Raw genomic sequence first — 20,945 nt, 5'->3', positions numbered from 1 at the left:
CTTCAAAACTCTTGCGGTTGTTTTATTAGTTTATTTTGCGCCTCCCTTAAAGGACTGCTTTGAAACAAAATGGGTGTTTTGTGTAGTTTGATAGAGGTCACATTGACGCCTGCAGTGTTATGAAGTCCTTTTTAGGTCTCGAGTCAACTGACCCCCTCAAACACTCTCAGCCACGCTTGAATGCTTTTGCTTCGAGATAAGGAGGTGAGAGCTAAACAGCCCGCGCGCGTGCACGCGCGTTAGCTCCCCCCGTTAGCGTTTGATAGCATGATAAGAGGACGTGCACGCTGGCAGGCTGGTGCACCAGCAGAAGGCCGTTTGGACCATTTAAAGGGCCAGCTCCCTTTTGTGTGCCCCGCAGACTAGACAGACATATGGACGTAGCGTTAGCATGCTGTTTGATGGCTGCGGGGTGCTAGCATCACCTTCGCTGTTCAAAGCTGAATGGTTCTGCCACATTTCATGCACGTATCAAATGAAAATCTTGCGAGAAAGGCTTTTTGGGTCTGTAAGTCGGCGTTATCGGCGTCACGTCACGATGTCGGCGCCGCGCCTTGTTTTCCTCGCTCGCCGACGACAGGAAGGACGGAGGGCTGAAAGGCAGGAAGCGAGCGAGGGTAAGCGGCCCGCCGGCAGGAAGTAAGGAAAGAGCCTGAAGACAAACAAGTCGCCCGGTCTGATAGCAGGCACCGGGGTCGGGGTCATAGAAGGAAAAACACCATCCGCGGCAGCCAATAACTTGAAGGCAACTGAAGTTGATTAGCTCAAGAAGAAGCGACTCTTCTTCCAGGATGACAAAGATGTGAAGAAGAAAAGATGGAGGCCGGTGCGTGGGTTGTGGGTCGCGTGCTGTTGGGAGGAATGGAAGAATGACAAGTATGTGGGACATTCTCCACAACGCCGCTTGTGTGTGGACTGCGGCCAGAGAGAGGAGGAGAAGTCAACTACAAAGTACGCAGTGTGTGTACTTTATCTACGCGGCACACACACACACACACACACACAACTCTCCTCGGCTCGGCTTATTATTGTTTTTCCCGGCTGTGCTCTTTCCTTTCATTTTTCACCTTCCTGACTGTTTCCAAACAAAGATGAGTCAGCAAACTAATAAAAATTGTGTTTCCAGGTGAGACGTTTGGAGCAACTGGAAAATGCAAATGTTGAATTTAAGCGACGACTAACTCGACTCTTCTCTGGATTGTCAGGCTCTGGAACGAGACCAAGTGGACGGCGTTCAAGCCAAGCTGCAGCACGTCAACGCCGTGGGCCAGGGTCTGATCCAAAGCGCCGCCAAGAACACAGACACCCGGGCGTTGGAGCACGACCTGGACCAAACCAATCAAAGATGGAACTCGCTCAACAAGAGGGTGAGGAGAGAGTCGGCGGTCAGAAAAGTATGCGAGCGCCGACGTGCGGGAACGCAAGAATAACGGTGGGCTCGACAGGTGGCCGAGAGGATCGCCCAACTGCAGGAGGCCCTGTTGCATTGTGGCAAATTCCAGGACGCCTTGGAGCCGCTGCTCAGCTGGCTGAGTGACACCGAGGAGCTGGTAGCCAATCAGAAGCCACCGTCGGCCGAGTACCGCGTAGTCAAGGCCCAGATTCAAGAGCAGAAGGTGGGAACGTGATTGCTATCGCTAATCGTCCCTTTTTTGGATTTATATCTCGGTGATGTTTTGGCTAGGCGCTAAATGGAGCCATTTGACTTGCAAAGAACCGCAACAGGGAACTTGTGGGATGGCGTCATTTGTTTAGCAAACATCCATTTCCCGTGTTTGTAAATGCGTTTAGCCATTAATCGCATTTGTTTACATCCATCCTGGTGGTCCAGCTGCTCCAGAGGCTGCTGGACGACCGGCGGCCCACGGTGGAGATGATCCGCGCCGAGGGCGAGCGCATCGCCGCCACCGCCGACGCTCAGGACCGAGAGAAGATCCAGAGCCAGCTACGAAGTCTGGCCCAGAGGTGGAACGACCTCCTGGACAAAGCCAGCTCCAGGTAGACACTTTGTTCGGGTTTGCTCATCTAAATGATGAAATGCTAATAAAGAGCTTCTTCTTCATCTTTGGGCGTTTAGGCAAAGGCAGCTGGAGGAGCTGCAGGTGCTGGCGCTCCACTTCTACGAGGCTCTGGAGCCGCTGGGCGAGTGGCTGAGCGCCACCGAGAGACGTGTCAGCTCCGCCGAGCCCATGGGAACCCAAACGGCTAAAATCAGCCAGCAGATCGTCAAGCACAAGGTAGCCATCATTCTTAACTTTCTTCCAACGTTTTGCTATTAATAAGGTCGTTAACACCGTATTCAGCCAGATTTGAAAGAAAAACAATGTGATCTTGCCAAATAGTGATCCCACTTTTGGCTGCTCGTAAATAAATAAAACATTTACAATACTGTTGGCAGTTTTGAGTGTGGCTTTGGCTGACCAAAATGAAAGTTGGATATATTGAGTATCACTAAATCCGAATTACAATCCATTCAGCGTGTGACACAAACATGACCCATAAAATGTCATCTTCATTTTGCCTTTTGTTTTTGAATTGTTTCATATTTTGGTGTGTGTTATGATTCATTCGTCATTCCAGTTTATGATTTTCAGCTTTATGATTTGTCATCACCATGCTCATGTTTTAAGTTTGTCTCCATCCTTTGTTCTCTTTTCTGTTATCTGTCCCTTTTTATCACACGCACACGCACACGCACACACACACACACACACACACACACACACACACACACACACACACACCTCCCAGGCCATCCAAGACGACGTGTGCGCTCGAGAGTCGGACGTAGCGCACCTGCGTTCCCTCAGCCAATCGCTGGCTCCGCTCAGCTGCCCCTCGGACCGGGATTGGCTGGGCGAGCGTGTGGAGGCGGTGCGCTCGGGCCACGCCCAGCTTTCCGAATGGTGCGAGCGGCGTGCGGCACTGCTGGAGCAGGCGCTAGCCAACGCCCAGCTTTTTGGCGAGGACGAGGTGGAGGTGCTCAACTGGCTGGCCGAGGTGGGCCAGCGGCTGGCGCTGGTGTCGGTGCAGACTTACCGAGCTGACGTGCTGGCCGAGCAGCACAAGCACACGCTGGTACGATGACGGCGGTGACAGGCGGAGGAAAATGAGCTCAAAACACTTTGCATTTAAACCTTAGTATTGAATCGAACGATGAAGTCGGTAACAATGAAGTTTGTCGTCTTTCCCCTTCGCAGTCACTCAACGAGGAGATTGTAAGCAGGAAGAAGACTGTGGACCAAGCCGTCAAGAATGGACAAGCTCTCCTCAAGCAGACCACAGGTGGGGCGTCTGGCGCCGCTCAGCCCCCTCCATCGTCGACCTAACTGCCCCGGCTGGACTTTGCAGGTGAGGAGGTTCTGCTGATTCAGGAGAAACTGGACGGGATCAAGTCTCGCTACGCCGAGATGACGGCGGGCAGCAGCAAAGCGCTGCGTACGCTGGAGCAGGCGCTGCAGCTAGCCACGCGTTTCGCCAGCGCACACCACGACCTCAACCAATGGCTGGACGCCGTGGAGACCGAGCTCAACGACGTGGAGCCCGACGCCTCGCCCGCCTACCAGGAGCGACAGAAGGTACGTCAGCGAGGCTCGTGCGAGATTATACTTTTCTTTTCATCGTCTTAACTTTATAGGAGTTGAAAAAAGTGTCAGCCGAGAAGCGTCTGGTGCTGGACACCCTCAACGAGGTGGGCAGCGCCCTGCTGGACCTGGTGCCCTGGCGAGCCCGCGAGGGTCTGGATCGACTGGTCGCCGACGCCAACCAGCGCTACCGACAAGCCGACGACACCATCACGCAACGGGTACAGCTCGTGCAGGCCGCCATCCAGAGGTCGCAGCAGGTACTGCGGGATTATTTTAAGTTCTGGAAATTTTGAGTTCTGATCACCTCTTTGTTTTATTATTGACACACAATTTCCTCATTGCAGTACGAGGAGGCGGTGGACGCCGAGCTGGCCTGGCTCGGCGAGACAGAGCGCAAGCTGGCGTCGTTGGGCCCGCTGAGCCTGGAGCCCGACGTGACGGTGGCCCAGCTGCAGGTCCAGAAGGCCTTCAACATTGACATCATCCGCCACAAGGACACCGTGGACCAGCTGCTCGCCACTCGGGACGACATTCTGGAGACGTGCAGCGACGCCCAGAAAGACGCGCTGATGGTGAGCCAGAACCCGGTTCTGCCACCAATTTGAATTATTCCCTCCCAAAACAACTTCCTCTCTTCTCCTTCAGGTGAAGACGGATTCCTTGAGCGCCCGCTACGACGCCGTCAACCAGAACCACAGCGAGCGCTTTGCGGCCCTGGAACAGGCTCAGGTGCTGGTGACCCGCTTCTGGGAGACCTACGAGGAACTGGAGCCGTGGCTGGGCGAGACGGAGAGCCTCATCGGGCAGCTGCCGCCGCCCGCCATCGACACGGACGCTCTGCGCCTGCAGCAGGACCAGATGAGGGTAAAATAGAACAAACGTCATGATTTGAAGAAAATATTCTCAAAATGTCTTCTCCGCCTCCGTCCAGCTTCTGCGAGAGTCCATCGCCGAACACAAGCCGCACATGGACAAGCTCCTCAAGATCGGCCCCCCGCTGGCCGAGCTGAGCGCGAGCGAGGGCCCCCGGGTGACGCAATGCTACGCCGATGCCGAGCGCCGCTACTCGGCCATCAAGGAAGAGGTCAAAGGTCGCGCTGCGCTGCTGGACGAGGCCGTGTCGCAGTCCGCTCAGGTAGGTCCAAAACGTGTGAGCGCTAAACAGCACGAGTGTGTTTTGGCTGATGAGACTCAAGACAGACTTTTTTTTTCTTCTATTTTTGTTCAACACTGTCCATTTTTTTGCACTTTGAAGGCATGTGTCAGATTTAACTGGTTGTTGTTTCTCCACCCTCCATCCCACCTCCATCCTTTCGTGCGTCCACTCGCACCGTGTGTTAACCCACCCTCCTTTAACCGTCCCGTCTCCCATCCAACACGTCCTTTTGTCCTGTCCCCCCCATGCCGTCGCATCTCGTCGGTTGCGTGTTCTCGCCACATGTCACCACCACTTTTCTCCATGGTCACTGCTCACCCAGCTGGTGGAGGTAAGACGGAGTTGCCTCTTTCTCACCCGCCTTCTCCTGCACAACATTTGCTTGCCCTTAGTTTTTGCTCTTATTGTCCTCGATGATGCCGTCGATTGATTTTCGAAAATAGCAAACCTAGCTTTTCCTGCACTTTTAAATCGTACCAACCCGACTCATTTACAATATCACGAGCACACAGATGGGATTTGATATTTCACATTGATTTTTAGAAGGTGGAAAATGCCAATCATCAACCTGCTTGCCCTCACCTCACGTGTAATTCGCCCGCCTTGTAGTTCCACGACAAGATGGACCCCCTTCTGGAGACCCTGGAGGCGGCCGTGCAACGCCTACGTCAGCCTCCACCCGTGGCGGCCGAGGTGGACAAGATCCGCGAGCAGCTGGCCGATCACCGGGCGCAGGGTCTGGAGTTGGACAAACTTCTGCCCAGCTTCTCCGCCCTCTGCGCCCGTGGCGAGGAACTCATCGGTCGGGCGGCCCACGACGACCCAGCTGCCCAGGGTGAGTTGGAAAAATTGGTTCCGCTACAAAGAGCGACAATCTGAATAATGCCGTCCACCAGCCGTCCATTCACGGCTGCTGCGCCTGCGCTCGCTGTGGGACGAGATCCGCCAGCGGGCCGAGGAGCGCGAGAGCAAACTCAATGACGTGCTGGACCTGGCTGGCAAGTTCTGGGCCGACGTGTCTGCGCTGCTGAGCACGCTGCGTGACTCGCAGGACATCGTCAAGGAGCTGGAAGACCCCGGCGTGGACCCCTCGCTCATCAAGCAGCAGATCGAGGCCGCCGAGGTGTGTAGCCCCTTCGGTCGAGTACTTCTCAAGAGATTCTTTTTTGAATTGACGACCGCTTCCCCGGTCTAGGCCATCAAGGCGGAGACGGACGGCCTGAGGGAGGAACTGGAGTTTGTCAGGACCCTCGGGGCAGACCTTATCTTCGCCTGTGGAGAAACCGAGAAACCCGAAGTCAAAAAGACCATCGATGAGGTGAGTGCGTGGCAGTGTCGCGCTCCGAATATTCTTTTGGATAATTATGCTGCCTTATACTTATATCTTTTTTGCAACTCCTCAGATGAATGGCGCCTGGGAAAGTCTGAACCGGACATGGAGAGAAAGGATGGAGAGGCTTGACGAGGCCATGAGCGCCTCCGTGCAGTACCAGGACGCTCTGCAGGTGACCACGTCTGGATGTTTCTACTCAAGTGTCCACTTGAAGCCAACGGCAAAGACTTGACGGCGATGATTTGTCTTTCTTTTCCAGTCCATGTTCGACTACTTGGACAACGCGGTCATCAAACTGTGCGAAATGTCCACGGTGGGCACTGACCTGGGAACGGTCAAACACCAGATTGAAGAGCTCAAGGTTGGCATCTTCTAGTTAATGCGTGAGGATTTCCCTCCAAAAGTGGGACCCAACTGATTAAGTCTGATTTTTCCTGGAGCAGCAGTACAAAGTGGACGTGTACCAGCAGCAGATCGACATGGAGAAACTCTGCCACCAGGGGGAGCTGCTGCTGAAGAAAGTTTTAGACCAGACTGACCGGGACATGATTCAGGAGCCGCTGACTGAGCTGCGCCACCTGTGGGAGAATTTGGGGGACAAGATCACTCAGAGACAGGTACACAGGGGACCACTCATGATGATGATGATGATGATGCTCCAACGAGGAGACTTGTGCATCTCAGCTGCTGCATCATGCAACTTGTTTTCTTGCCACCACAGCACAAGCTGGAGGCAGCCCTGCTGGCCTTGGGTCAGTTCCAGCACGCCCTGTCTGAACTCCAGGCCTGGCTCACCCACACGTATACCACCCTGGACACCCAGCGACCAATCAGTTCAGACCCCAAGGCCATTGAGATCGAACTGGCCAAACATCACGTACGTTTTACTCAAAAGTGATTTCTGAGCCACATTTTGAGGCTGAAATTCGGAATCCACGGTTGCAGGTTTTGCGCAACGACGTGCTGTCCCACCACGCCACGGTGGACGCGGTCAACGCGGCAGCCGCCGAGCTCCTGGAGTCGTCCCCCGGCGACGAGGCCAGCCACCTGAGGGAGCAACTGGACAAGCTCAACCACAGCTGGCAGAATCTCCTGCTGAAGACGCAGGAGCGGCAGAAGTTGCTTGAAGCCGCCTTGCACCAGGTAGACTTTAACCAAACAGCTCTGGAAACAACTGGATCCTTGATCCATTTGAATTTTTTTCTTGTAGGCTGAGGGCTTCCATGGCGAGCTGGAGGAGTTCCTGCAGTGGATGAGGCGCACGGAGAGCCAACTGTCGGCAGCCAAGCCCACCGGAGGTCTCCCCGAGACAGCCAGGGAGCAGCTGGAGCAGCACATGGTGACTAAGCAACCTACTTAACTCTTAAAACCAGGTCTAAGGACCCCAGGGACACATTTCCAGGAATCCAAAGATCAATCATGAATCCATCTTACCATGAAGCCATCTGCTCGTCCGTCCACAGGAGCTCCAAAGCCAACTGAGCCGACGAGCCGACCAGTACCACCGTCTACTGGACGCCGGTGAGTCCATGCTTCTTGCTCGCGGCGAAGACACGGGACCGGGGACAACTCAGACCCAGCAGAACCTGGCAATGCTGCAGAACAAGTGGGCCATCCTCAACACCAAGATGGATGACCGGCGGGTAAGATGCTTTTGCCTTTGATAACAAAGTCGCTCAGTCGACATGTCTTGATTGTTTTCCTGTCGACCGCCGCAGGCAAAGCTGGAAGAGGCTCTCTCGCTGGCGACCAGTTTCCAGTCTTCTCTGCAGGACACCATCAACTGGCTGACGCAGGCCGAGCAGAACCTCAATATGGCCCAGCCGCCCAGTCTCCTCCTGGATACGGTCCTCTTCCAGATTGACGAGCACAAGGTTGGGTCGCCGACCGTGACGAGGTCGGTCCGTTGGAGTTATGTGAACGCGGATTTCCCGGCTTCCCGTGCTTTCAGGTTTTTGTCAACGAAGTGAACACGCACCGCGAGCAGGTCCTGGCCCTGGAGAAGTCCGGCTCGCAGCTGCGCTTCGCCAGTCTGAAGCAGGACGTGGTCCTCATCAAGAACCTGCTGCTCAGCGTCCAGGCCCGCTGGGACAAGTTGGTTCAGAGGTCTCTGGATCGCGGGCGGCACCTGGATGAGGCTCGCAAGCGGGCCAAGCAGGTACAAAACCAGGGCGGCCATTTTTTTGCCATCCAGTGATTAGGAAGTTGGGATTATATAAACAAACCTTCTCTTTTCCTCAGTTCCACGAAGCCTGGCGGAAGCTGTCCGACTGGCTGGAGGAGGCCGAGAACCGCCTGGACTCGGAACTGGAAATCCCCAACGAACCGGACAGAATCAAAGTGCAGCTGACCAAACACAAGGTATGGGAATCCCGTCGGAGCTGAAGTCCCTCACATTTGACGTCCCTCCTCGCATCTCGCTCGGTCTGGCAGGAGTTCCAGAAGGCGCTGGGATCCAAGCAGCCCGTCTACGACACCACGGTGAGGTCGGGCCGGGCCATGCGCGACAAAGCTCAGCTGCCGGAAGACACCCAGAAACTGGACCTGCTGGTGGGCGAAGTCCGAGACAAGTGGGACACCGTCTGTGGCAAGAGCGTGGAGAGGTGACGAAAGATTTTATTCACAAAGGGCAATTTATGGCTTGCTCGGTTCATTAATCCAATCGTTTACAATATTTGTTGCATTAATTAAAAAAAATGATTAAAAGGATCTTTGTCTTCACACAGGCAACACAAGCTGGAGGAGGCTCTTCTGTTCTCGGGGCAGTTTGCCGAGGCCCTCCAGGCTCTTGTGGACTGGCTGTACCGCGTGGAGCCTCAGCTCGCTGAAGATCTGCCCGTCCATGGTGACCTGGACCTGGTTTCCAATCTCATGGACTCCCACAAGGTGCCCACTTGTCCTAGCTTAAAAGTTTCGGGGTTCGATGAGCCTCAGTAACGCCACCTGCTGTCTGAAACACATTTCAGGCCTTCCAGAAGGAGATGGGCAAGAGGACGGGCAGTGTTCAAGCCTTGAAGCGCTCAGCTCGAGACCTCATGGAGACTGGTCGCGACGACACGGCGTGGGTCAAAGTTCAGCTGCAGGAGCTGAGCAACCGCTGGGAGACGGTGTGCGCTTTGTCCGTCACCAAGCAGACGCGGCTACAACAGGCACTTAAACAGGTATGGAAAGAAAAAAAAAAAAAAGTGAACGATTAAGTGAAAGGATCATCTTGGTGATAACTCTGATTTTTTTTTGTCGCATGTCAGGCGGAGGAGTTCCGCTCAGCAGTGCAGATGCTCCTGGAGTGGCTGTCCGAGGCCGAGCAGAGCCTTCGCTTCCGCGGCGTCCTTCCCGAGGAGGCGGAGACTCTCCAAGCGTTGTTGCACACCCACCGCCAATTCCTGGGCACCGTGGAGGAGAAGAGGGCAGAGGTCAACCGGGCGGCGGGCATGGGCGAGGCCATCCTGGCCCTGTGCCATCCCGACTCCATCACCACCATCAAGCACTGGATCACCATCATCCGGGCTCGCTTTGAAGAGGTGAGACGTTTTTGTTGTCTCAGATCAAATGTGAGGTTCCCCAGGGCTCAATCTTGTGACTCCTACCATTTAATCTTTGGTGAGGCAAATATTTCATTCCTAAGGCATTTAGGGGGTTTTTGAAAACAAACACGTGTGCGCACAGGTGCTGACGTGGGCCAAACAGCACGAGCAGCGTCTGGAGACGGCGCTGACCGAGGTCCTGAACAACGCCAACCTACTGGAGGAGCTCCTGTCGTGGCTCCAGTGGGCCGAGACCACCTTGGTGCAGAGAGACCTGGACCCCCTCCCGCAGGACATCCCCCAAGTCAAAGGACTCATCACAGAACACCAGGTCGGCCTTCTGATCAACACGACATCTTTCTGTATTGATCAGACTCAATCTAAATATTGTCTCTCTGTCAGATGTTCATGGAGGAGATGACAAGGAAACAGCCGGACGTGGATAAAGTGACCAAAAGTTACAAAAGGAAACCCGCCGAGCCTCCCAGCAGCCTGGCGGAGAGGAGAGGAGGCCGTGAGTCATTTGCAGATATCGATTACAAACTCATCACATCGATTAGTATTGGTTGATCATTTCTTGACATTACTGCTCCTCTCCAGGGCGACACCAGCAACAGCAACAGCAGCAGCATCAACAGCCGGCCTCCGTGCAGGTTTCCGGGACCAACCCTCGACTCAACCAGCTGTGTGCCCGCTGGCAGCAAGTTTGGCTCCTGGCACTGGACCGCCAGCGAAAACTCAACGACGCTCTGGACAGGTTGGAGGAGGTACAGCGTCATTATGGTTCCCTTGATATTTTTCCGTCTTAAGTCAAATAGAACACAAAACACATTTGCATTTTCTTCGCTGCAGCTTAAAGAATTTGCCAACTTTGATTTTGACGTGTGGCGCAAGAAGTACATGCGCTGGATGAACCACAAGAAATCACGTGTCATGGACTTCTTCCGGCGCATCGACAAAGATCAGGACGGGAAGATCACGCGGCAAGAGTTCATCGACGGCATCTTGGCGTCCAGTGCGTTCACACACAAAAAAAATATATAAACATCTTTGGATACTTTGTATTTATTTGTATATTTCCCCTCACAGAATTCCCCACCAGCAAGTTGGAGATGACGGCAGTGGCGGACATCTTTGACCGAGACGGCGACGGCTACATCGACTACTACGAGTTTGTGGCCGCCCTGCATCCCAACAAGGACGCTTACAGACCGACCACGGACGCCGACAAGATTGAGGACGAGGTGAGCGTCGTCAACGCCTCGCGTCTAATGAGTCCAAATCGAGACTTAACGCTTTCGTCCGGTCCGATGCGATGCAGGTGACTCGGCAGGTGGCTCAGTGTAAGTGCGCCAAGCGGTTCCAGGTGGAGCAAATAGGGGAGAACAAATACCGGGTAAGCCACGCCCACTTTTTCTTTTTACTTGGCGTGTACTTGCAAATGATTGAAACGCGGAGACACTCGGAGATCAGATGACATTGGTATCGGAATGAAATGATCATATCAGATGAGATCAGACGTGCGTGTCACACTTTGTCACATTGTGTGCGTGTGTCTGCTCATGTTTGTGAGTCAGTCCCGCTTCTAATTGGTATTTATCTCCAGTCAAATATTTGATAATCGTACAGTGGTGCCTGACTTGCAAGTTGTTCAAGATACGAGGCGCTAGCTTAATGCTACCACGCAATGCAAAACACTATAGAAAAGCTAACCAAATTAGCATGGGGAAAGATGATTTGAGGTGAAAGCGCTGCAATGATTAAACGGAACTCTTAAGTCAAGGTGCCACTGTACATGAAAAGGGACGCTTATTGTTGCTGTTTTAATATTTTTGTTGTTGTTTCAATCGTCATCTCTTTCTTCCTTTCTTTCTTTGTCCTTTGTGTTGCCTCTGCCGGATTTTTTCTAGTTCTTCCTCGGAAACCAGGTAACGTCACTTGTGATGCTCTGTCGTGACGTGTGAAATCTGCTTCCTCGCAAAAAAATGAATTGAGCAAAAATGAGATTGCTATTTTGCGTTGTTTTGAATGTATCCAAGGGACAAAAGCGAAAACATGAAAGCGATCGGAAGCAGGTTTCAGCGTCGTCGTTTTGTGATGAGTGTTTTTCTGCGCTTCGTACTGACGACGGTGAAGGAATCGGACAGTTTCTTCTTTTTCTGAGGTGGTGTGATGAGTTACAAGTTTGAAAAAAACAAAAAAAATCACACCACAACTAACCATTAATAACAAACTTTGTAACGGCAACTGAGATTAACACTTTTTTTTTTTTTTTAACTCTTTTTGTTTAATCATCGTCCTTTAAAGTCTTGAATTAGTTTCCGAGCGTGTTTCATGACCTGGGACGGCCCAGGCCGATGCTGGTGCATGTTTGCCTGCATGGCCGCTTGCCTGGGTGTTACTGCGGATTGCACGTGGAGGCCCCCCCCCCCCCCCCCCCCCCCTGGTGTTGACGCCTAGCCTTTCTCTGCGCAGTTCGGCGACTCGCAACAGCTCCGTCTGGTGCGCATCCTGCGTAGCACCGTCATGGTGCGGGTGGGCGGAGGCTGGATGGCTCTGGATGAGTTCCTGGTCAAGAACGATCCCTGTCGAGGTAAGCCACCCCCCCCCCCCCCTACACACACACACACAAAAAAAAAAATGTCTCGTTTGTCTTGTCTGTTTCCAAACTGGCAGTCACTCTGAGTTGTGTTTGCAGCAAGCACTTCAGTTTGCTAAATGTTTCCATTAAGAAACACTGGCGGAGTTAGAGGGGGGGCCCACGTGGGCACTCCCCCCCCCTCAGTGAAATATGCTTAATCCCCCAAGGTACCAGGATTTTTTTTTTTCTGGACATTGTTTTCCCACATTTCCACAAAATGAATCTTAATCAGCATTTTTTGAGAATTTTTGGGGTTTGTGATTTTTTTTTTTTTCTTTCTCCAAATTTTACGTAAATTGCTGGAAGTAGACGGGACGCTTAGTGTCCTCGCATGTTTTGTGTCCAGGTGTGTGTGTGTGTGTGTCCGTCTCACCTTCTTCTATTTGATGACTCGTTTGAAGTACTGCATGATGCATGCTCCCCCCCCCTTTCTCCCTCTTTTTCTCCCCCCCTCCCTTCCTTCCTTCCACTCCTCTTTTTTCCTCCAGTTCAACATCCCGGACTTAAGATCCTTCGCTCCGACTCCAGTAGCTCCATCTCATCCCGTATAGGTTGGACTTCTTCTCTCGCGCTTTCTCCACTCCTCGACTTCCTCCTTTCTTCTTGTCGTTTTGCTCGCCGCCGACTGACGTTGTGATGCCGTCGACCGCTACGTTCTCGTTTGTGGCGGCTCGGCGTGCGTGCAAATGTGTGTGTGTGTGTGTGTTGTTGTTTCACGCTGTCTCCTGTGTCTCTCAGTGGCAGTCACTCCAGGCTATTTCTGCTGCAGAGGTATCTACCCTTCCTCCTCTTTCTCTCTCTCTCGCTCTCTCTTTCTCTCTCTCTCTCTCTCTCTCTCTCTCCATTCATCCATCCATCTGGCTGTCTGACACTCACTGGCCATCCTAATCCGCACAATTGTGCATTGAGTACACGTGTGTGTGTGTGTGTGTGTTGGAGTTGTGGTCATTTGAATGTTAGCCCTGCTCGCTCAAGTTGGCCTCGTGGATATCTTTGCTCACGTCACGTCGTACTTTAAGGACTGGAATATGTGGCCGCGCAAATTGCCGCTAGCGCCGCTTCCCTCCTGCATCTTGAGCTTCCTGTGCACTTGTCATTCATTTTCTTCTCACTCGCTCCCTTCGATATGATGAATATGAATCTTTTTTTTTTTTTTTTTTTTTGCAGCTTGCGCAGGCTTGTTGTTGCACTTTGTGGAGTCTCGTCAAGCACGCTGATGTCATGCGATGGAAAAGCCTACGGAGGCTAACGTTCAAATGTTGCATTTTCCAGAAGCTCGTTAGATTGCGTCAAGGCAGCTCAGATTTCAGCAATTCACTTGGCGTTCCAAATATGTCCACCCGCTCCAGCACGTGCACTGCTGCTAAACAAGCGTCCACTGCTCTTATTTTACTTTTATTATTTTTTTGTATAGTCTCAATGCTTACTATCATAAACATTGTTTTGCAGTTTATCATTTGTATCTTTTTGCATAATCATTATTTTTTTTTAACTATTTCAAAAACAAATTTACTGCAGTTTTTTTTTTATGATGATCTGCGTCCAGCTTCGTCCTCTGCCGCCCCCTGCAGGCCTGGATGCCTTCTGACTTTTGTTCCCGGTTGTTGTGCTTGCGTTGCAGCGCGCGGGCGCACCAACCTGGAGCTCCGGGAGAAGTTCATCCTTCCCGAGGGGACGCCGCAGAGCGTGTGCGTCTTGCGCTCGCGGGGCCGCCGCTCCAAACCGGGCTCCCGCAACGCCTCGCCCACCCGCTCTTCGTCCTCGGCCTCGCACAGCGGCGCCTCGGCCCCCTCCACGCCGGCGACACCCACCGCGTCGGCTTCGTCCAGGGTAGGTGACTGAACTTGGATTCCAGCAACACATATTGACAGACAGTATAACTGTAACATAAAAATTCAAGCGCCCTCTAGTGGATGTCATTCCGTAATGTGTTGTTGCGTGTTACCATGTCGTTCAACATTAACATGTTTTTTGGTCTTGTTTGTTTTTGTCTCTCGTCGTCGTTAATCTTCCTTCACACTTTTTTCCTTTTTTCCGATCAATATAACTTGATTTTAAAATAATCTTTTGTAACCAAATCCAAATGATTGGCTGGCCTCCACATCTGCACATTCTACCACGTCCCTCCTTCCTTGCTTCCTTCCTTCCGTTCTCGCTATTATTTCTTGCTACCTTGCCCCTTTCGTCTTGCGTGCTTCCTTCCTTCCTCCCTTCCTTTTTGCTTTCATCACCTGGCTACTTCCTGACTTCCTCCCCATCAGTTGTCGCACACTCACTCTCGTGACTACGCCAAGCCGTGGTTGGCGCACAGTAAAAGCGCGTCGGCGAGCAAGTGTCAGTGCTGCGCGGATGTCGGCAGCGATGAGGTAACGACGCACAAGACCATCCAGACATGACAACATCCCGCCTCCCTTTCCGCGCCTTCCCCCTCCCGCTGTGCGCAAACGCCAAGCCCGGTTCATTGATTTAAAAAAAAAAAAAAAAAGTCAGTCTTTCAATTTTAACGATCCTAAAATGATCAACCTTGACCCCCAACTGCACATTTCCTATCTATTGTGTGTGTTGATGTTGTCAGCCATGTTGCAAATGTTGGAACCTTCTCTGGCCTCCAAATGTCCTTGCAGAATCTTTTCTGTTGATTGTTTTACTATTTTTTTTTTTTTTTTTTTTTACAATGATTTTATGATTGTTCCAAAATATTAGATTGTCTTCGAATTGCTACAAGACACCAAATGCTCTGTTCCAGACAATGACCGTGACACGTTAAGCTGAGACTCTTTGTCTCTTCCCACAGGGGGCGTCGTCAGGCTCCAAGCTGAAGCGTCCGACCTTCCACTCGAGTCGCGGTTCGCTGACGGGAGAAAACGGCGGGACGGCGCACGCCGCCAAACGAAGCGGTGAGACCTCAACACCTGACCTTTTTCAAATTGTCACATGACTTGATGCCGCCAATTGTTACAACTTTTTACATGTGTGACTTACGGACGCTTTCCCGGTAGATCCAAAGAGAGCCGGGTCGTCGGCTAGCGGTCCCGCCAGCCGCGCGGGCAGCCGTGCGGGCAGCAGGGCCAGCAGCCGACGAGGGAGCGACGCGTCGGATGCGTCGGAGCTCCAGGACGCTCGCTCCGTCTGCTCGGACGCGTCGGACACCCCGCGGAGGCCCGGCGCTGGCGCCAAACCGTCCAAGATCCCCACAATCACCAAGAAGACGCCCAGCCCCAAAGCGCCCGCGTCCAGCAAGAAATAATACAAGTAAAAAAAAAAAAACACAAAACATGTCCTCCTTTCACATCGTGGCGGCCTTCTTGCATCACTTGCTGGCATCCAGTTTGTGTCAAGAAATGGGAAAGAAAAAAAATCCTGGGGGGGAAAAAAAAAGATGGCGCCACCCAGGTGGTCCAACCTCGCCTGTGGTTTGCAAAAATATGACACTTTACAAGCTTCCAGGCTTCCCAAGTGAGTCACTGCAGCAAAGAAGACGAGTCCCAAAAAAGAGGCAAGAAAAAGTGGCCGCTCCAACTTTTTCCGCCGTGTGCTGTTACAACACACATCAAAACACATTTTGGCTCGTGGGCCAACAAATATGCAACGTGCGACGGAACGCTCGCTCAGGGGAAGGCACCCAGCGCGGCCGCTTCGCAAAAAGGAGCACTCCCTCGCTCCCTTCCATCCAAGAGGGGGCGCTAGGGAGTTCTTTGTACCAAATAACATGATGCAGTTCTCAATCGGAACTGAGACACCAGGACAGACACCAAAAGGATCCAGATGAAGGTCAAGACACTTCTTTTGACTGTTACTGACGACATCCTCGACCGCAACGGAGGCGGGACGTACCGCCATTTTGAAGCTTCAATCGGATGCGGGACGACGAGGATGCCGCCATGCTGGGACGGGGTGTCCACTTTTGACACCCAACGCTCTTTTCCTTTCTCCCGCTTGTTACGGAGGATTATCATGTTACTTCTTTCTGTTAATTTATAATCAAACTTTTTTTGTTTATCTTGAAATAAAATTAATATTTAATTCTGAAGTTGGCAGAAGAAGTTGAACTGGTGCGACCAATTGTGTGTGGACTCCATGTTGATAAGAGAGAAAACAAAGAAGATACCAGTTATGGATTTTTATTTATTGATTGTCCCCCCCCCCCCCCCCTGATGCTGCCAACACGAGTCAGAGCAAAAGTGTGTATGGGGGGGGGGGCAAGTTGTGTAAAATGAAAAAAAAACTAAAATTCTAAACCTTTTGTGCTGTTGTTTTTTGTATTAAAATCATGCTTGCAGTAATAAAAAATGTCTCTACATTTGTGAACAAAAATAATGGGATGGCTATTTGGAGGTTACAGAATCAACGAACATTCCCAGTTGTATTTTGTTTTTATGTTTTTCTTTTAAAGACGCATCTGATGCGTTTGTCCTCGGTATTTATTTATATATATATATATATATATATATATATATATATATATATATATATATATATATATATATATATATATATATATAAAAGTAGCATTTATGTGTGTATATATATATATATATTTATGTATTTATTTATTTTATATTTATTTATGTATATATATTTATTTATGTATATTTATATATTTATATGTTATATATATATATATATATATATATATATATATATATAATAAATACATACATAAATATATATATACATAAATAAATAAATACATTTTATTATATATATATATTTAGGATTCCCATAAGTTATTGCTGACGGTATTTCACAAACTGACCAGAGATGGTGACAGAGTTACACCTATATATAAGGCAATTTTTAATCTTTCAAAAGCACACATTTATTTTTAAAAAATAAACACATTAGTAAGGGTTAGGTACGTATACACACACAATGCGTAGACAATTATAACCATCTTCAAATAGCGAAGTCTTATAATAATAAAAAGCCAATATGTGTGTTTGCTAATAATCTTGGAACACAAGCCATTTTGTAGTGTTGACAATAACTGAGTTATAGCAAGCACACAAATAAATATAAAATGCAAAAATGTCACCCATAACCTATCCATAAAACTAAATATTGCTCACTGGAGCGCACACCTGAGAAATGCTACAGTAGCTAACAGCCTTGACCACTCCCAGCCGAGACAGGCGAGTGACATTCTGCTAGAAAGTAAACCAAAAATCATTGATAAATAAATAAAGTTTCTGTTTTTATAAACTGCTACAATGCAGTCATCCATGACTGGATTAGCGGGCAGTCAGTAAGGTTAGTAGCACTTGAGGTTCGAGAGCTTTGTTAATACTAAAACGTGATTGATTATTGATTGACTTTGAACTATAATCGTTTCAACCCATTTTGTCGTGTTATTAGATCAATATTAATTGTGATTTACGAGACACATTAGCATGCTGGTGTATATTGCATTCTCTAGCAACGATTTCGGCCACATACATGGACGGCCGACCACTGCCAACACAATATAGATATTGATGACAGTGTTAGTGAGCCACAAATATTGCAACAAAATTGCAGCATGTACACAACGCAGTAAAACCGGGACAACTCGTGTGTGTGTGTGTGTGTGTGTCATGCTTATGATCAATGCAGCTAATTGACAGCTGATGATGATCAATGCAGCTGATTGACAGCCCAAACACATTGTCGGCTGATCCTCCTCATCCACTACGGGAGCTCACCTGAAATGAGATGATGGAAAGAAGGGGGCGGAGTTTATTGTCTTATTTCTAAAACTGCATCGCTTTTAAAATTCTTATCAGTCAATCAGAATTTTGATCATCGATTCATTGTTTGTACATGTGTGTGACCTGGGCGATGTTGACACCGGTCAGTTTTTCCAGCGTGTCAGGGAGGCGGGCCATGATGTCCAGAACCTCCCCGGACAGTTTGGCGGCCCCCACATCGCCTCCGGTGGACACCATGGTCACTTTTTTGGCTTCGCACAGGGGCTTGCTGATCTCTTCCGCTATCTAGTGGAAGGAAATGCAAACGTCAACCATTTTGTGTTGTTGTGTTTGCCTTCCAGCATGTCTCACCAAGGGCAGCTTCTCCAGTAACATGTCCACCATGGCGCCGGCGCCGTACTGCTGGAAGGCCTCCGCCTTCTTGGCCATCTGCTCCGCCTCAGCGCGACCTTTGGCCTCCACGGCGTACGCCTCCGCCTCGCCCTTCATCTGCCGGAGCGGTCAGAGAAATTTTTTTTAAAACACTGCAAATGTATTTGAACATAATCTAACATTCCCAAATTACTCGGCAGAATTACGATCTCTAGTTAAAAATGGTTTTATTCACCCTGATGGACTCAGCCTCGGCTTCCGCCTCCATGATCAGCTTGAGACTGCAAGAAAAAAAAAAAAGGCCACGAGTACTAAAAGTGAAATTGAGAAAAAATTTGGTCGATAAAGACTGAGAACTGACCGCTGGGCCTCGGCCAGCTTCTCCAGTCGGTACTTTTCGGCCTCGGCGGGTTTCTTGACCTTGGCCTCCAGCTCCTTCTCCTTACGTGTGATTTCCTGCTCCTGCAGCGTGATCTGCTGACTGCGCTCCACCACCTGCACCTGCATGCGTTCCTCTTCGATGCGCTGCTTGGTCTTGGCCACCTGCAGCTGGTAGGCCATCTCCGACTCGGCCTTCTTGGTGTTCACCTCCATGTCGTACGCCGCTTTCTTCAGCTCGTAGTCGCGCTGCGCCTTGGCCATGTCGATCTCGTTCTTGTACTGCGCCGACACCTTCTCCTGCATGGCGTGCGCCTCCTGCCGGAACCAGGGGAGCAGCATTATCTCAGTTCCTGTCTTCATGAATTCAATCACGTGAGCGCCGGTCAACCTTCTCACCCTGATGACGGCGTCCCTCTTGTTGAGCGCCTCGCCGATGCGAGCGTCTTTTTGCACCTGCGCCGTACGAGCCTTCCCCAAGGAGTGGAGGTAATCCTGAGCAAAATCAATCAATCAATAAATAAACCTGATTACTTTTTTGTTGGGCGGCATTTCCAGAGCCGCCAACCTGGTCGTCGTGCACGTCTTTGAGCGTGTAGCTGACCACGCCGATGCCCATGTTGAGCAGGTCGGACGACGCCACTTTGAAAACGTGCTCCGAGAACTTCTTACGGTCCTTGTAGATTTCCTGCAACGGCAAAGAATTGCATCATCAAGAGCATAGGTGAGTCCAGTTTGTGTTTTATGTCACCTCCACAGTCAGGTGAGCGATGATAGCCCTCTGGTGTCCCTCCAACGTCTCCAAGGCAATGTGCGCGATCTCCGCCTCTGATTTGCCCATGAACATCTGGCAGGCAGCGGCCAGCATCTGCTTGTTCTGACCCTGAATCTTCATCTGTGGGGAAAAAAAACCAACTTGTGATTCTGCCGAGTTGCTTTACAACTTTCAAACTGACCTGCGCGATGCCCGTGACGGAGATGGGCACGCCGTGGCGGGTGTACACTTTGTCGCTCTTGACGTTCAGGGTCAGGGTGTTCAGGGAGATCCTGAGGAACATAAAGGATTGTATTGTTGGAAAATTCCAGAACTAGACTGACATGGTGTTGCTGTTCCTACCTCTGCAGCTTCTGAATGCAGGGGATGACAAAGACTCGGCCTCCGGCGATCATCAGCGGAGGGGAGCGACAGAAGCCTGGCATGCGATGGACGGCAGAAAAAAAACATGTTATCAACACGGGGGTTCTGCTTTGAGGACCACCGCTGTAATGCAAGGTGAGCGGGAGTTACCAGACACCACCATTGCTTCATTGGGCCCACAAGTGTAGAACATGTTGCTCCTGGATCCACAAAAACAAACTACAAAAAAGAAAGGATGGAAGAACAGAATAGTGCATTGTATCTTTCTTCATTTAAAGACAATTATTATTATAATATTCCCGCAATTATTAAATTGTTTTTTTATTTGTATTTTTTTTACATGTTATGTATAGTTTTTAATATTGATTATTTAATTATTAAATAATGATGAAAGCAATTATTATTATAACATTAACATAAATGCAAACTAAAATATGTTCATGTTATTAAATGTTGATCAATTCATCACATTGAACATATTTTAAGTGAGCGTCACTGTAATGTTGACGCGCAATGACGTCAGCAACGTCATCCAGCAATTTTTAGCAACATATAGACCCGCCTTCAACAACATCCTAAAAAATATACTTTGCAAAGGGGGGGGGGGGGGGGGATAGCAAATTCAATTAAATGTCTGAAAGGTAGAAATAAGCACGGAAAAAAAAAAACGTTTTCAAATTAGCAGGGAAGGTGAAGCTATGACTGAAACTCACCAGCGGGTTTGCGGATGAGATGAGGACGGTGGAGACCCGTAGCAGGTTGTTCGAATAACAAAAGATGTAATATTCGTTAACAGGAACGATGATGCGTACGTTGGGCTTTCCGGAGAAGACGATAGAAAATGATGACGTCAATTCCTGGTGATTGAGTGACGCATTCGACGGGAGCTGGACGGTTTCAAACGGGGACGTCCGCATCTATTACCAGTCTATATCTTGTTTAAACAATAAGAATGCTGTTAAATCTTTTTCTTTTTTAAATTAACTGTATATTAAAATGTGTATCATGTGTCTTTATTTGTATATATTGTTAAAAAATACATTTGTTAAATAAAGATATAAACAACAATACGTCCGCACAGAAAACTGTGATTTGTCGCCCTCCAACGGACAAATAGTAAAAATACACC

General features: G+C 50.0%; 2 protein-coding genes across 2 annotated transcripts in view; one reads left to right on the top strand and one right to left on the bottom strand.

Annotated features, from left to right (window-relative positions):
• The window catches only part of macf1a (microtubule actin crosslinking factor 1a), a 47,377-nt gene extending 30,825 nt beyond the window's left edge, over window positions 1-16,552 (top strand). The window contains 41 exon segments of the mRNA XM_085901151.1: window positions 1,206-1,367; window positions 1,446-1,616; window positions 1,832-1,998; window positions 2,078-2,237; window positions 2,752-3,078; window positions 3,201-3,285; window positions 3,352-3,578; window positions 3,638-3,844; window positions 3,932-4,159; window positions 4,233-4,451; window positions 4,519-4,722; window positions 5,353-5,578; window positions 5,640-5,866; window positions 5,939-6,061; window positions 6,147-6,248; window positions 6,336-6,437; window positions 6,520-6,693; window positions 6,798-6,953; window positions 7,022-7,219; window positions 7,287-7,415; window positions 7,540-7,719; window positions 7,795-7,950; window positions 8,028-8,234; window positions 8,318-8,437; window positions 8,510-8,679; window positions 8,803-8,962; window positions 9,043-9,237; window positions 9,325-9,597; window positions 9,743-9,931; window positions 10,003-10,114; window positions 10,201-10,367; window positions 10,453-10,615; window positions 10,690-10,844; window positions 10,922-10,996; window positions 11,511-11,528; window positions 12,076-12,193; window positions 12,730-12,792; window positions 13,863-14,071; window positions 14,503-14,607; window positions 15,036-15,138; window positions 15,241-16,552. Of these exon segments, the coding sequence (XP_085757277.1) occupies window positions 1,206-1,367; window positions 1,446-1,616; window positions 1,832-1,998; window positions 2,078-2,237; window positions 2,752-3,078; window positions 3,201-3,285; window positions 3,352-3,578; window positions 3,638-3,844; window positions 3,932-4,159; window positions 4,233-4,451; window positions 4,519-4,722; window positions 5,353-5,578; window positions 5,640-5,866; window positions 5,939-6,061; window positions 6,147-6,248; window positions 6,336-6,437; window positions 6,520-6,693; window positions 6,798-6,953; window positions 7,022-7,219; window positions 7,287-7,415; window positions 7,540-7,719; window positions 7,795-7,950; window positions 8,028-8,234; window positions 8,318-8,437; window positions 8,510-8,679; window positions 8,803-8,962; window positions 9,043-9,237; window positions 9,325-9,597; window positions 9,743-9,931; window positions 10,003-10,114; window positions 10,201-10,367; window positions 10,453-10,615; window positions 10,690-10,844; window positions 10,922-10,996; window positions 11,511-11,528; window positions 12,076-12,193; window positions 12,730-12,792; window positions 13,863-14,071; window positions 14,503-14,607; window positions 15,036-15,138; window positions 15,241-15,488 (6,780 nt within the window). The 3' untranslated portion in view covers window positions 15,489-16,552.
• Window positions 16,553-17,040: 488 nt separating this feature from the next.
• Window positions 17,041-20,635, bottom strand: flot1a (flotillin 1a). The gene is made up of 12 exons (XM_085900779.1): window positions 20,530-20,635; window positions 19,967-20,035; window positions 19,796-19,871; window positions 19,635-19,725; window positions 19,430-19,573; window positions 19,247-19,366; window positions 19,078-19,173; window positions 18,662-18,996; window positions 18,536-18,581; window positions 18,280-18,417; window positions 18,052-18,213; window positions 17,041-17,922 (listed from the first exon to the last, which is right to left on the bottom strand). Exons 2-12 carry the CDS (start codon window positions 20,007-20,009, stop codon window positions 17,902-17,904), a joined length of 1,272 nt encoding a protein of 423 aa, XP_085756905.1. The 5' UTR covers window positions 20,010-20,035; window positions 20,530-20,635; the 3' UTR covers window positions 17,041-17,901.
• Between the last annotated feature and the right edge of the window lie 310 nt (window positions 20,636-20,945).

Source organism: Syngnathus leptorhynchus, chromosome 20 (assembly GCF_054491065.1).
Source record: "Syngnathus leptorhynchus isolate UIUO chromosome 20, UIUO_Slep, whole genome shotgun sequence".
Lineage (NCBI taxonomy): Eukaryota > Metazoa > Chordata > Actinopteri > Syngnathiformes > Syngnathidae > Syngnathus > Syngnathus leptorhynchus.
The sequence above is the reverse complement of the archived record's forward strand: the minus strand, read 5'-3'. Positions and strand labels throughout refer to the sequence as shown.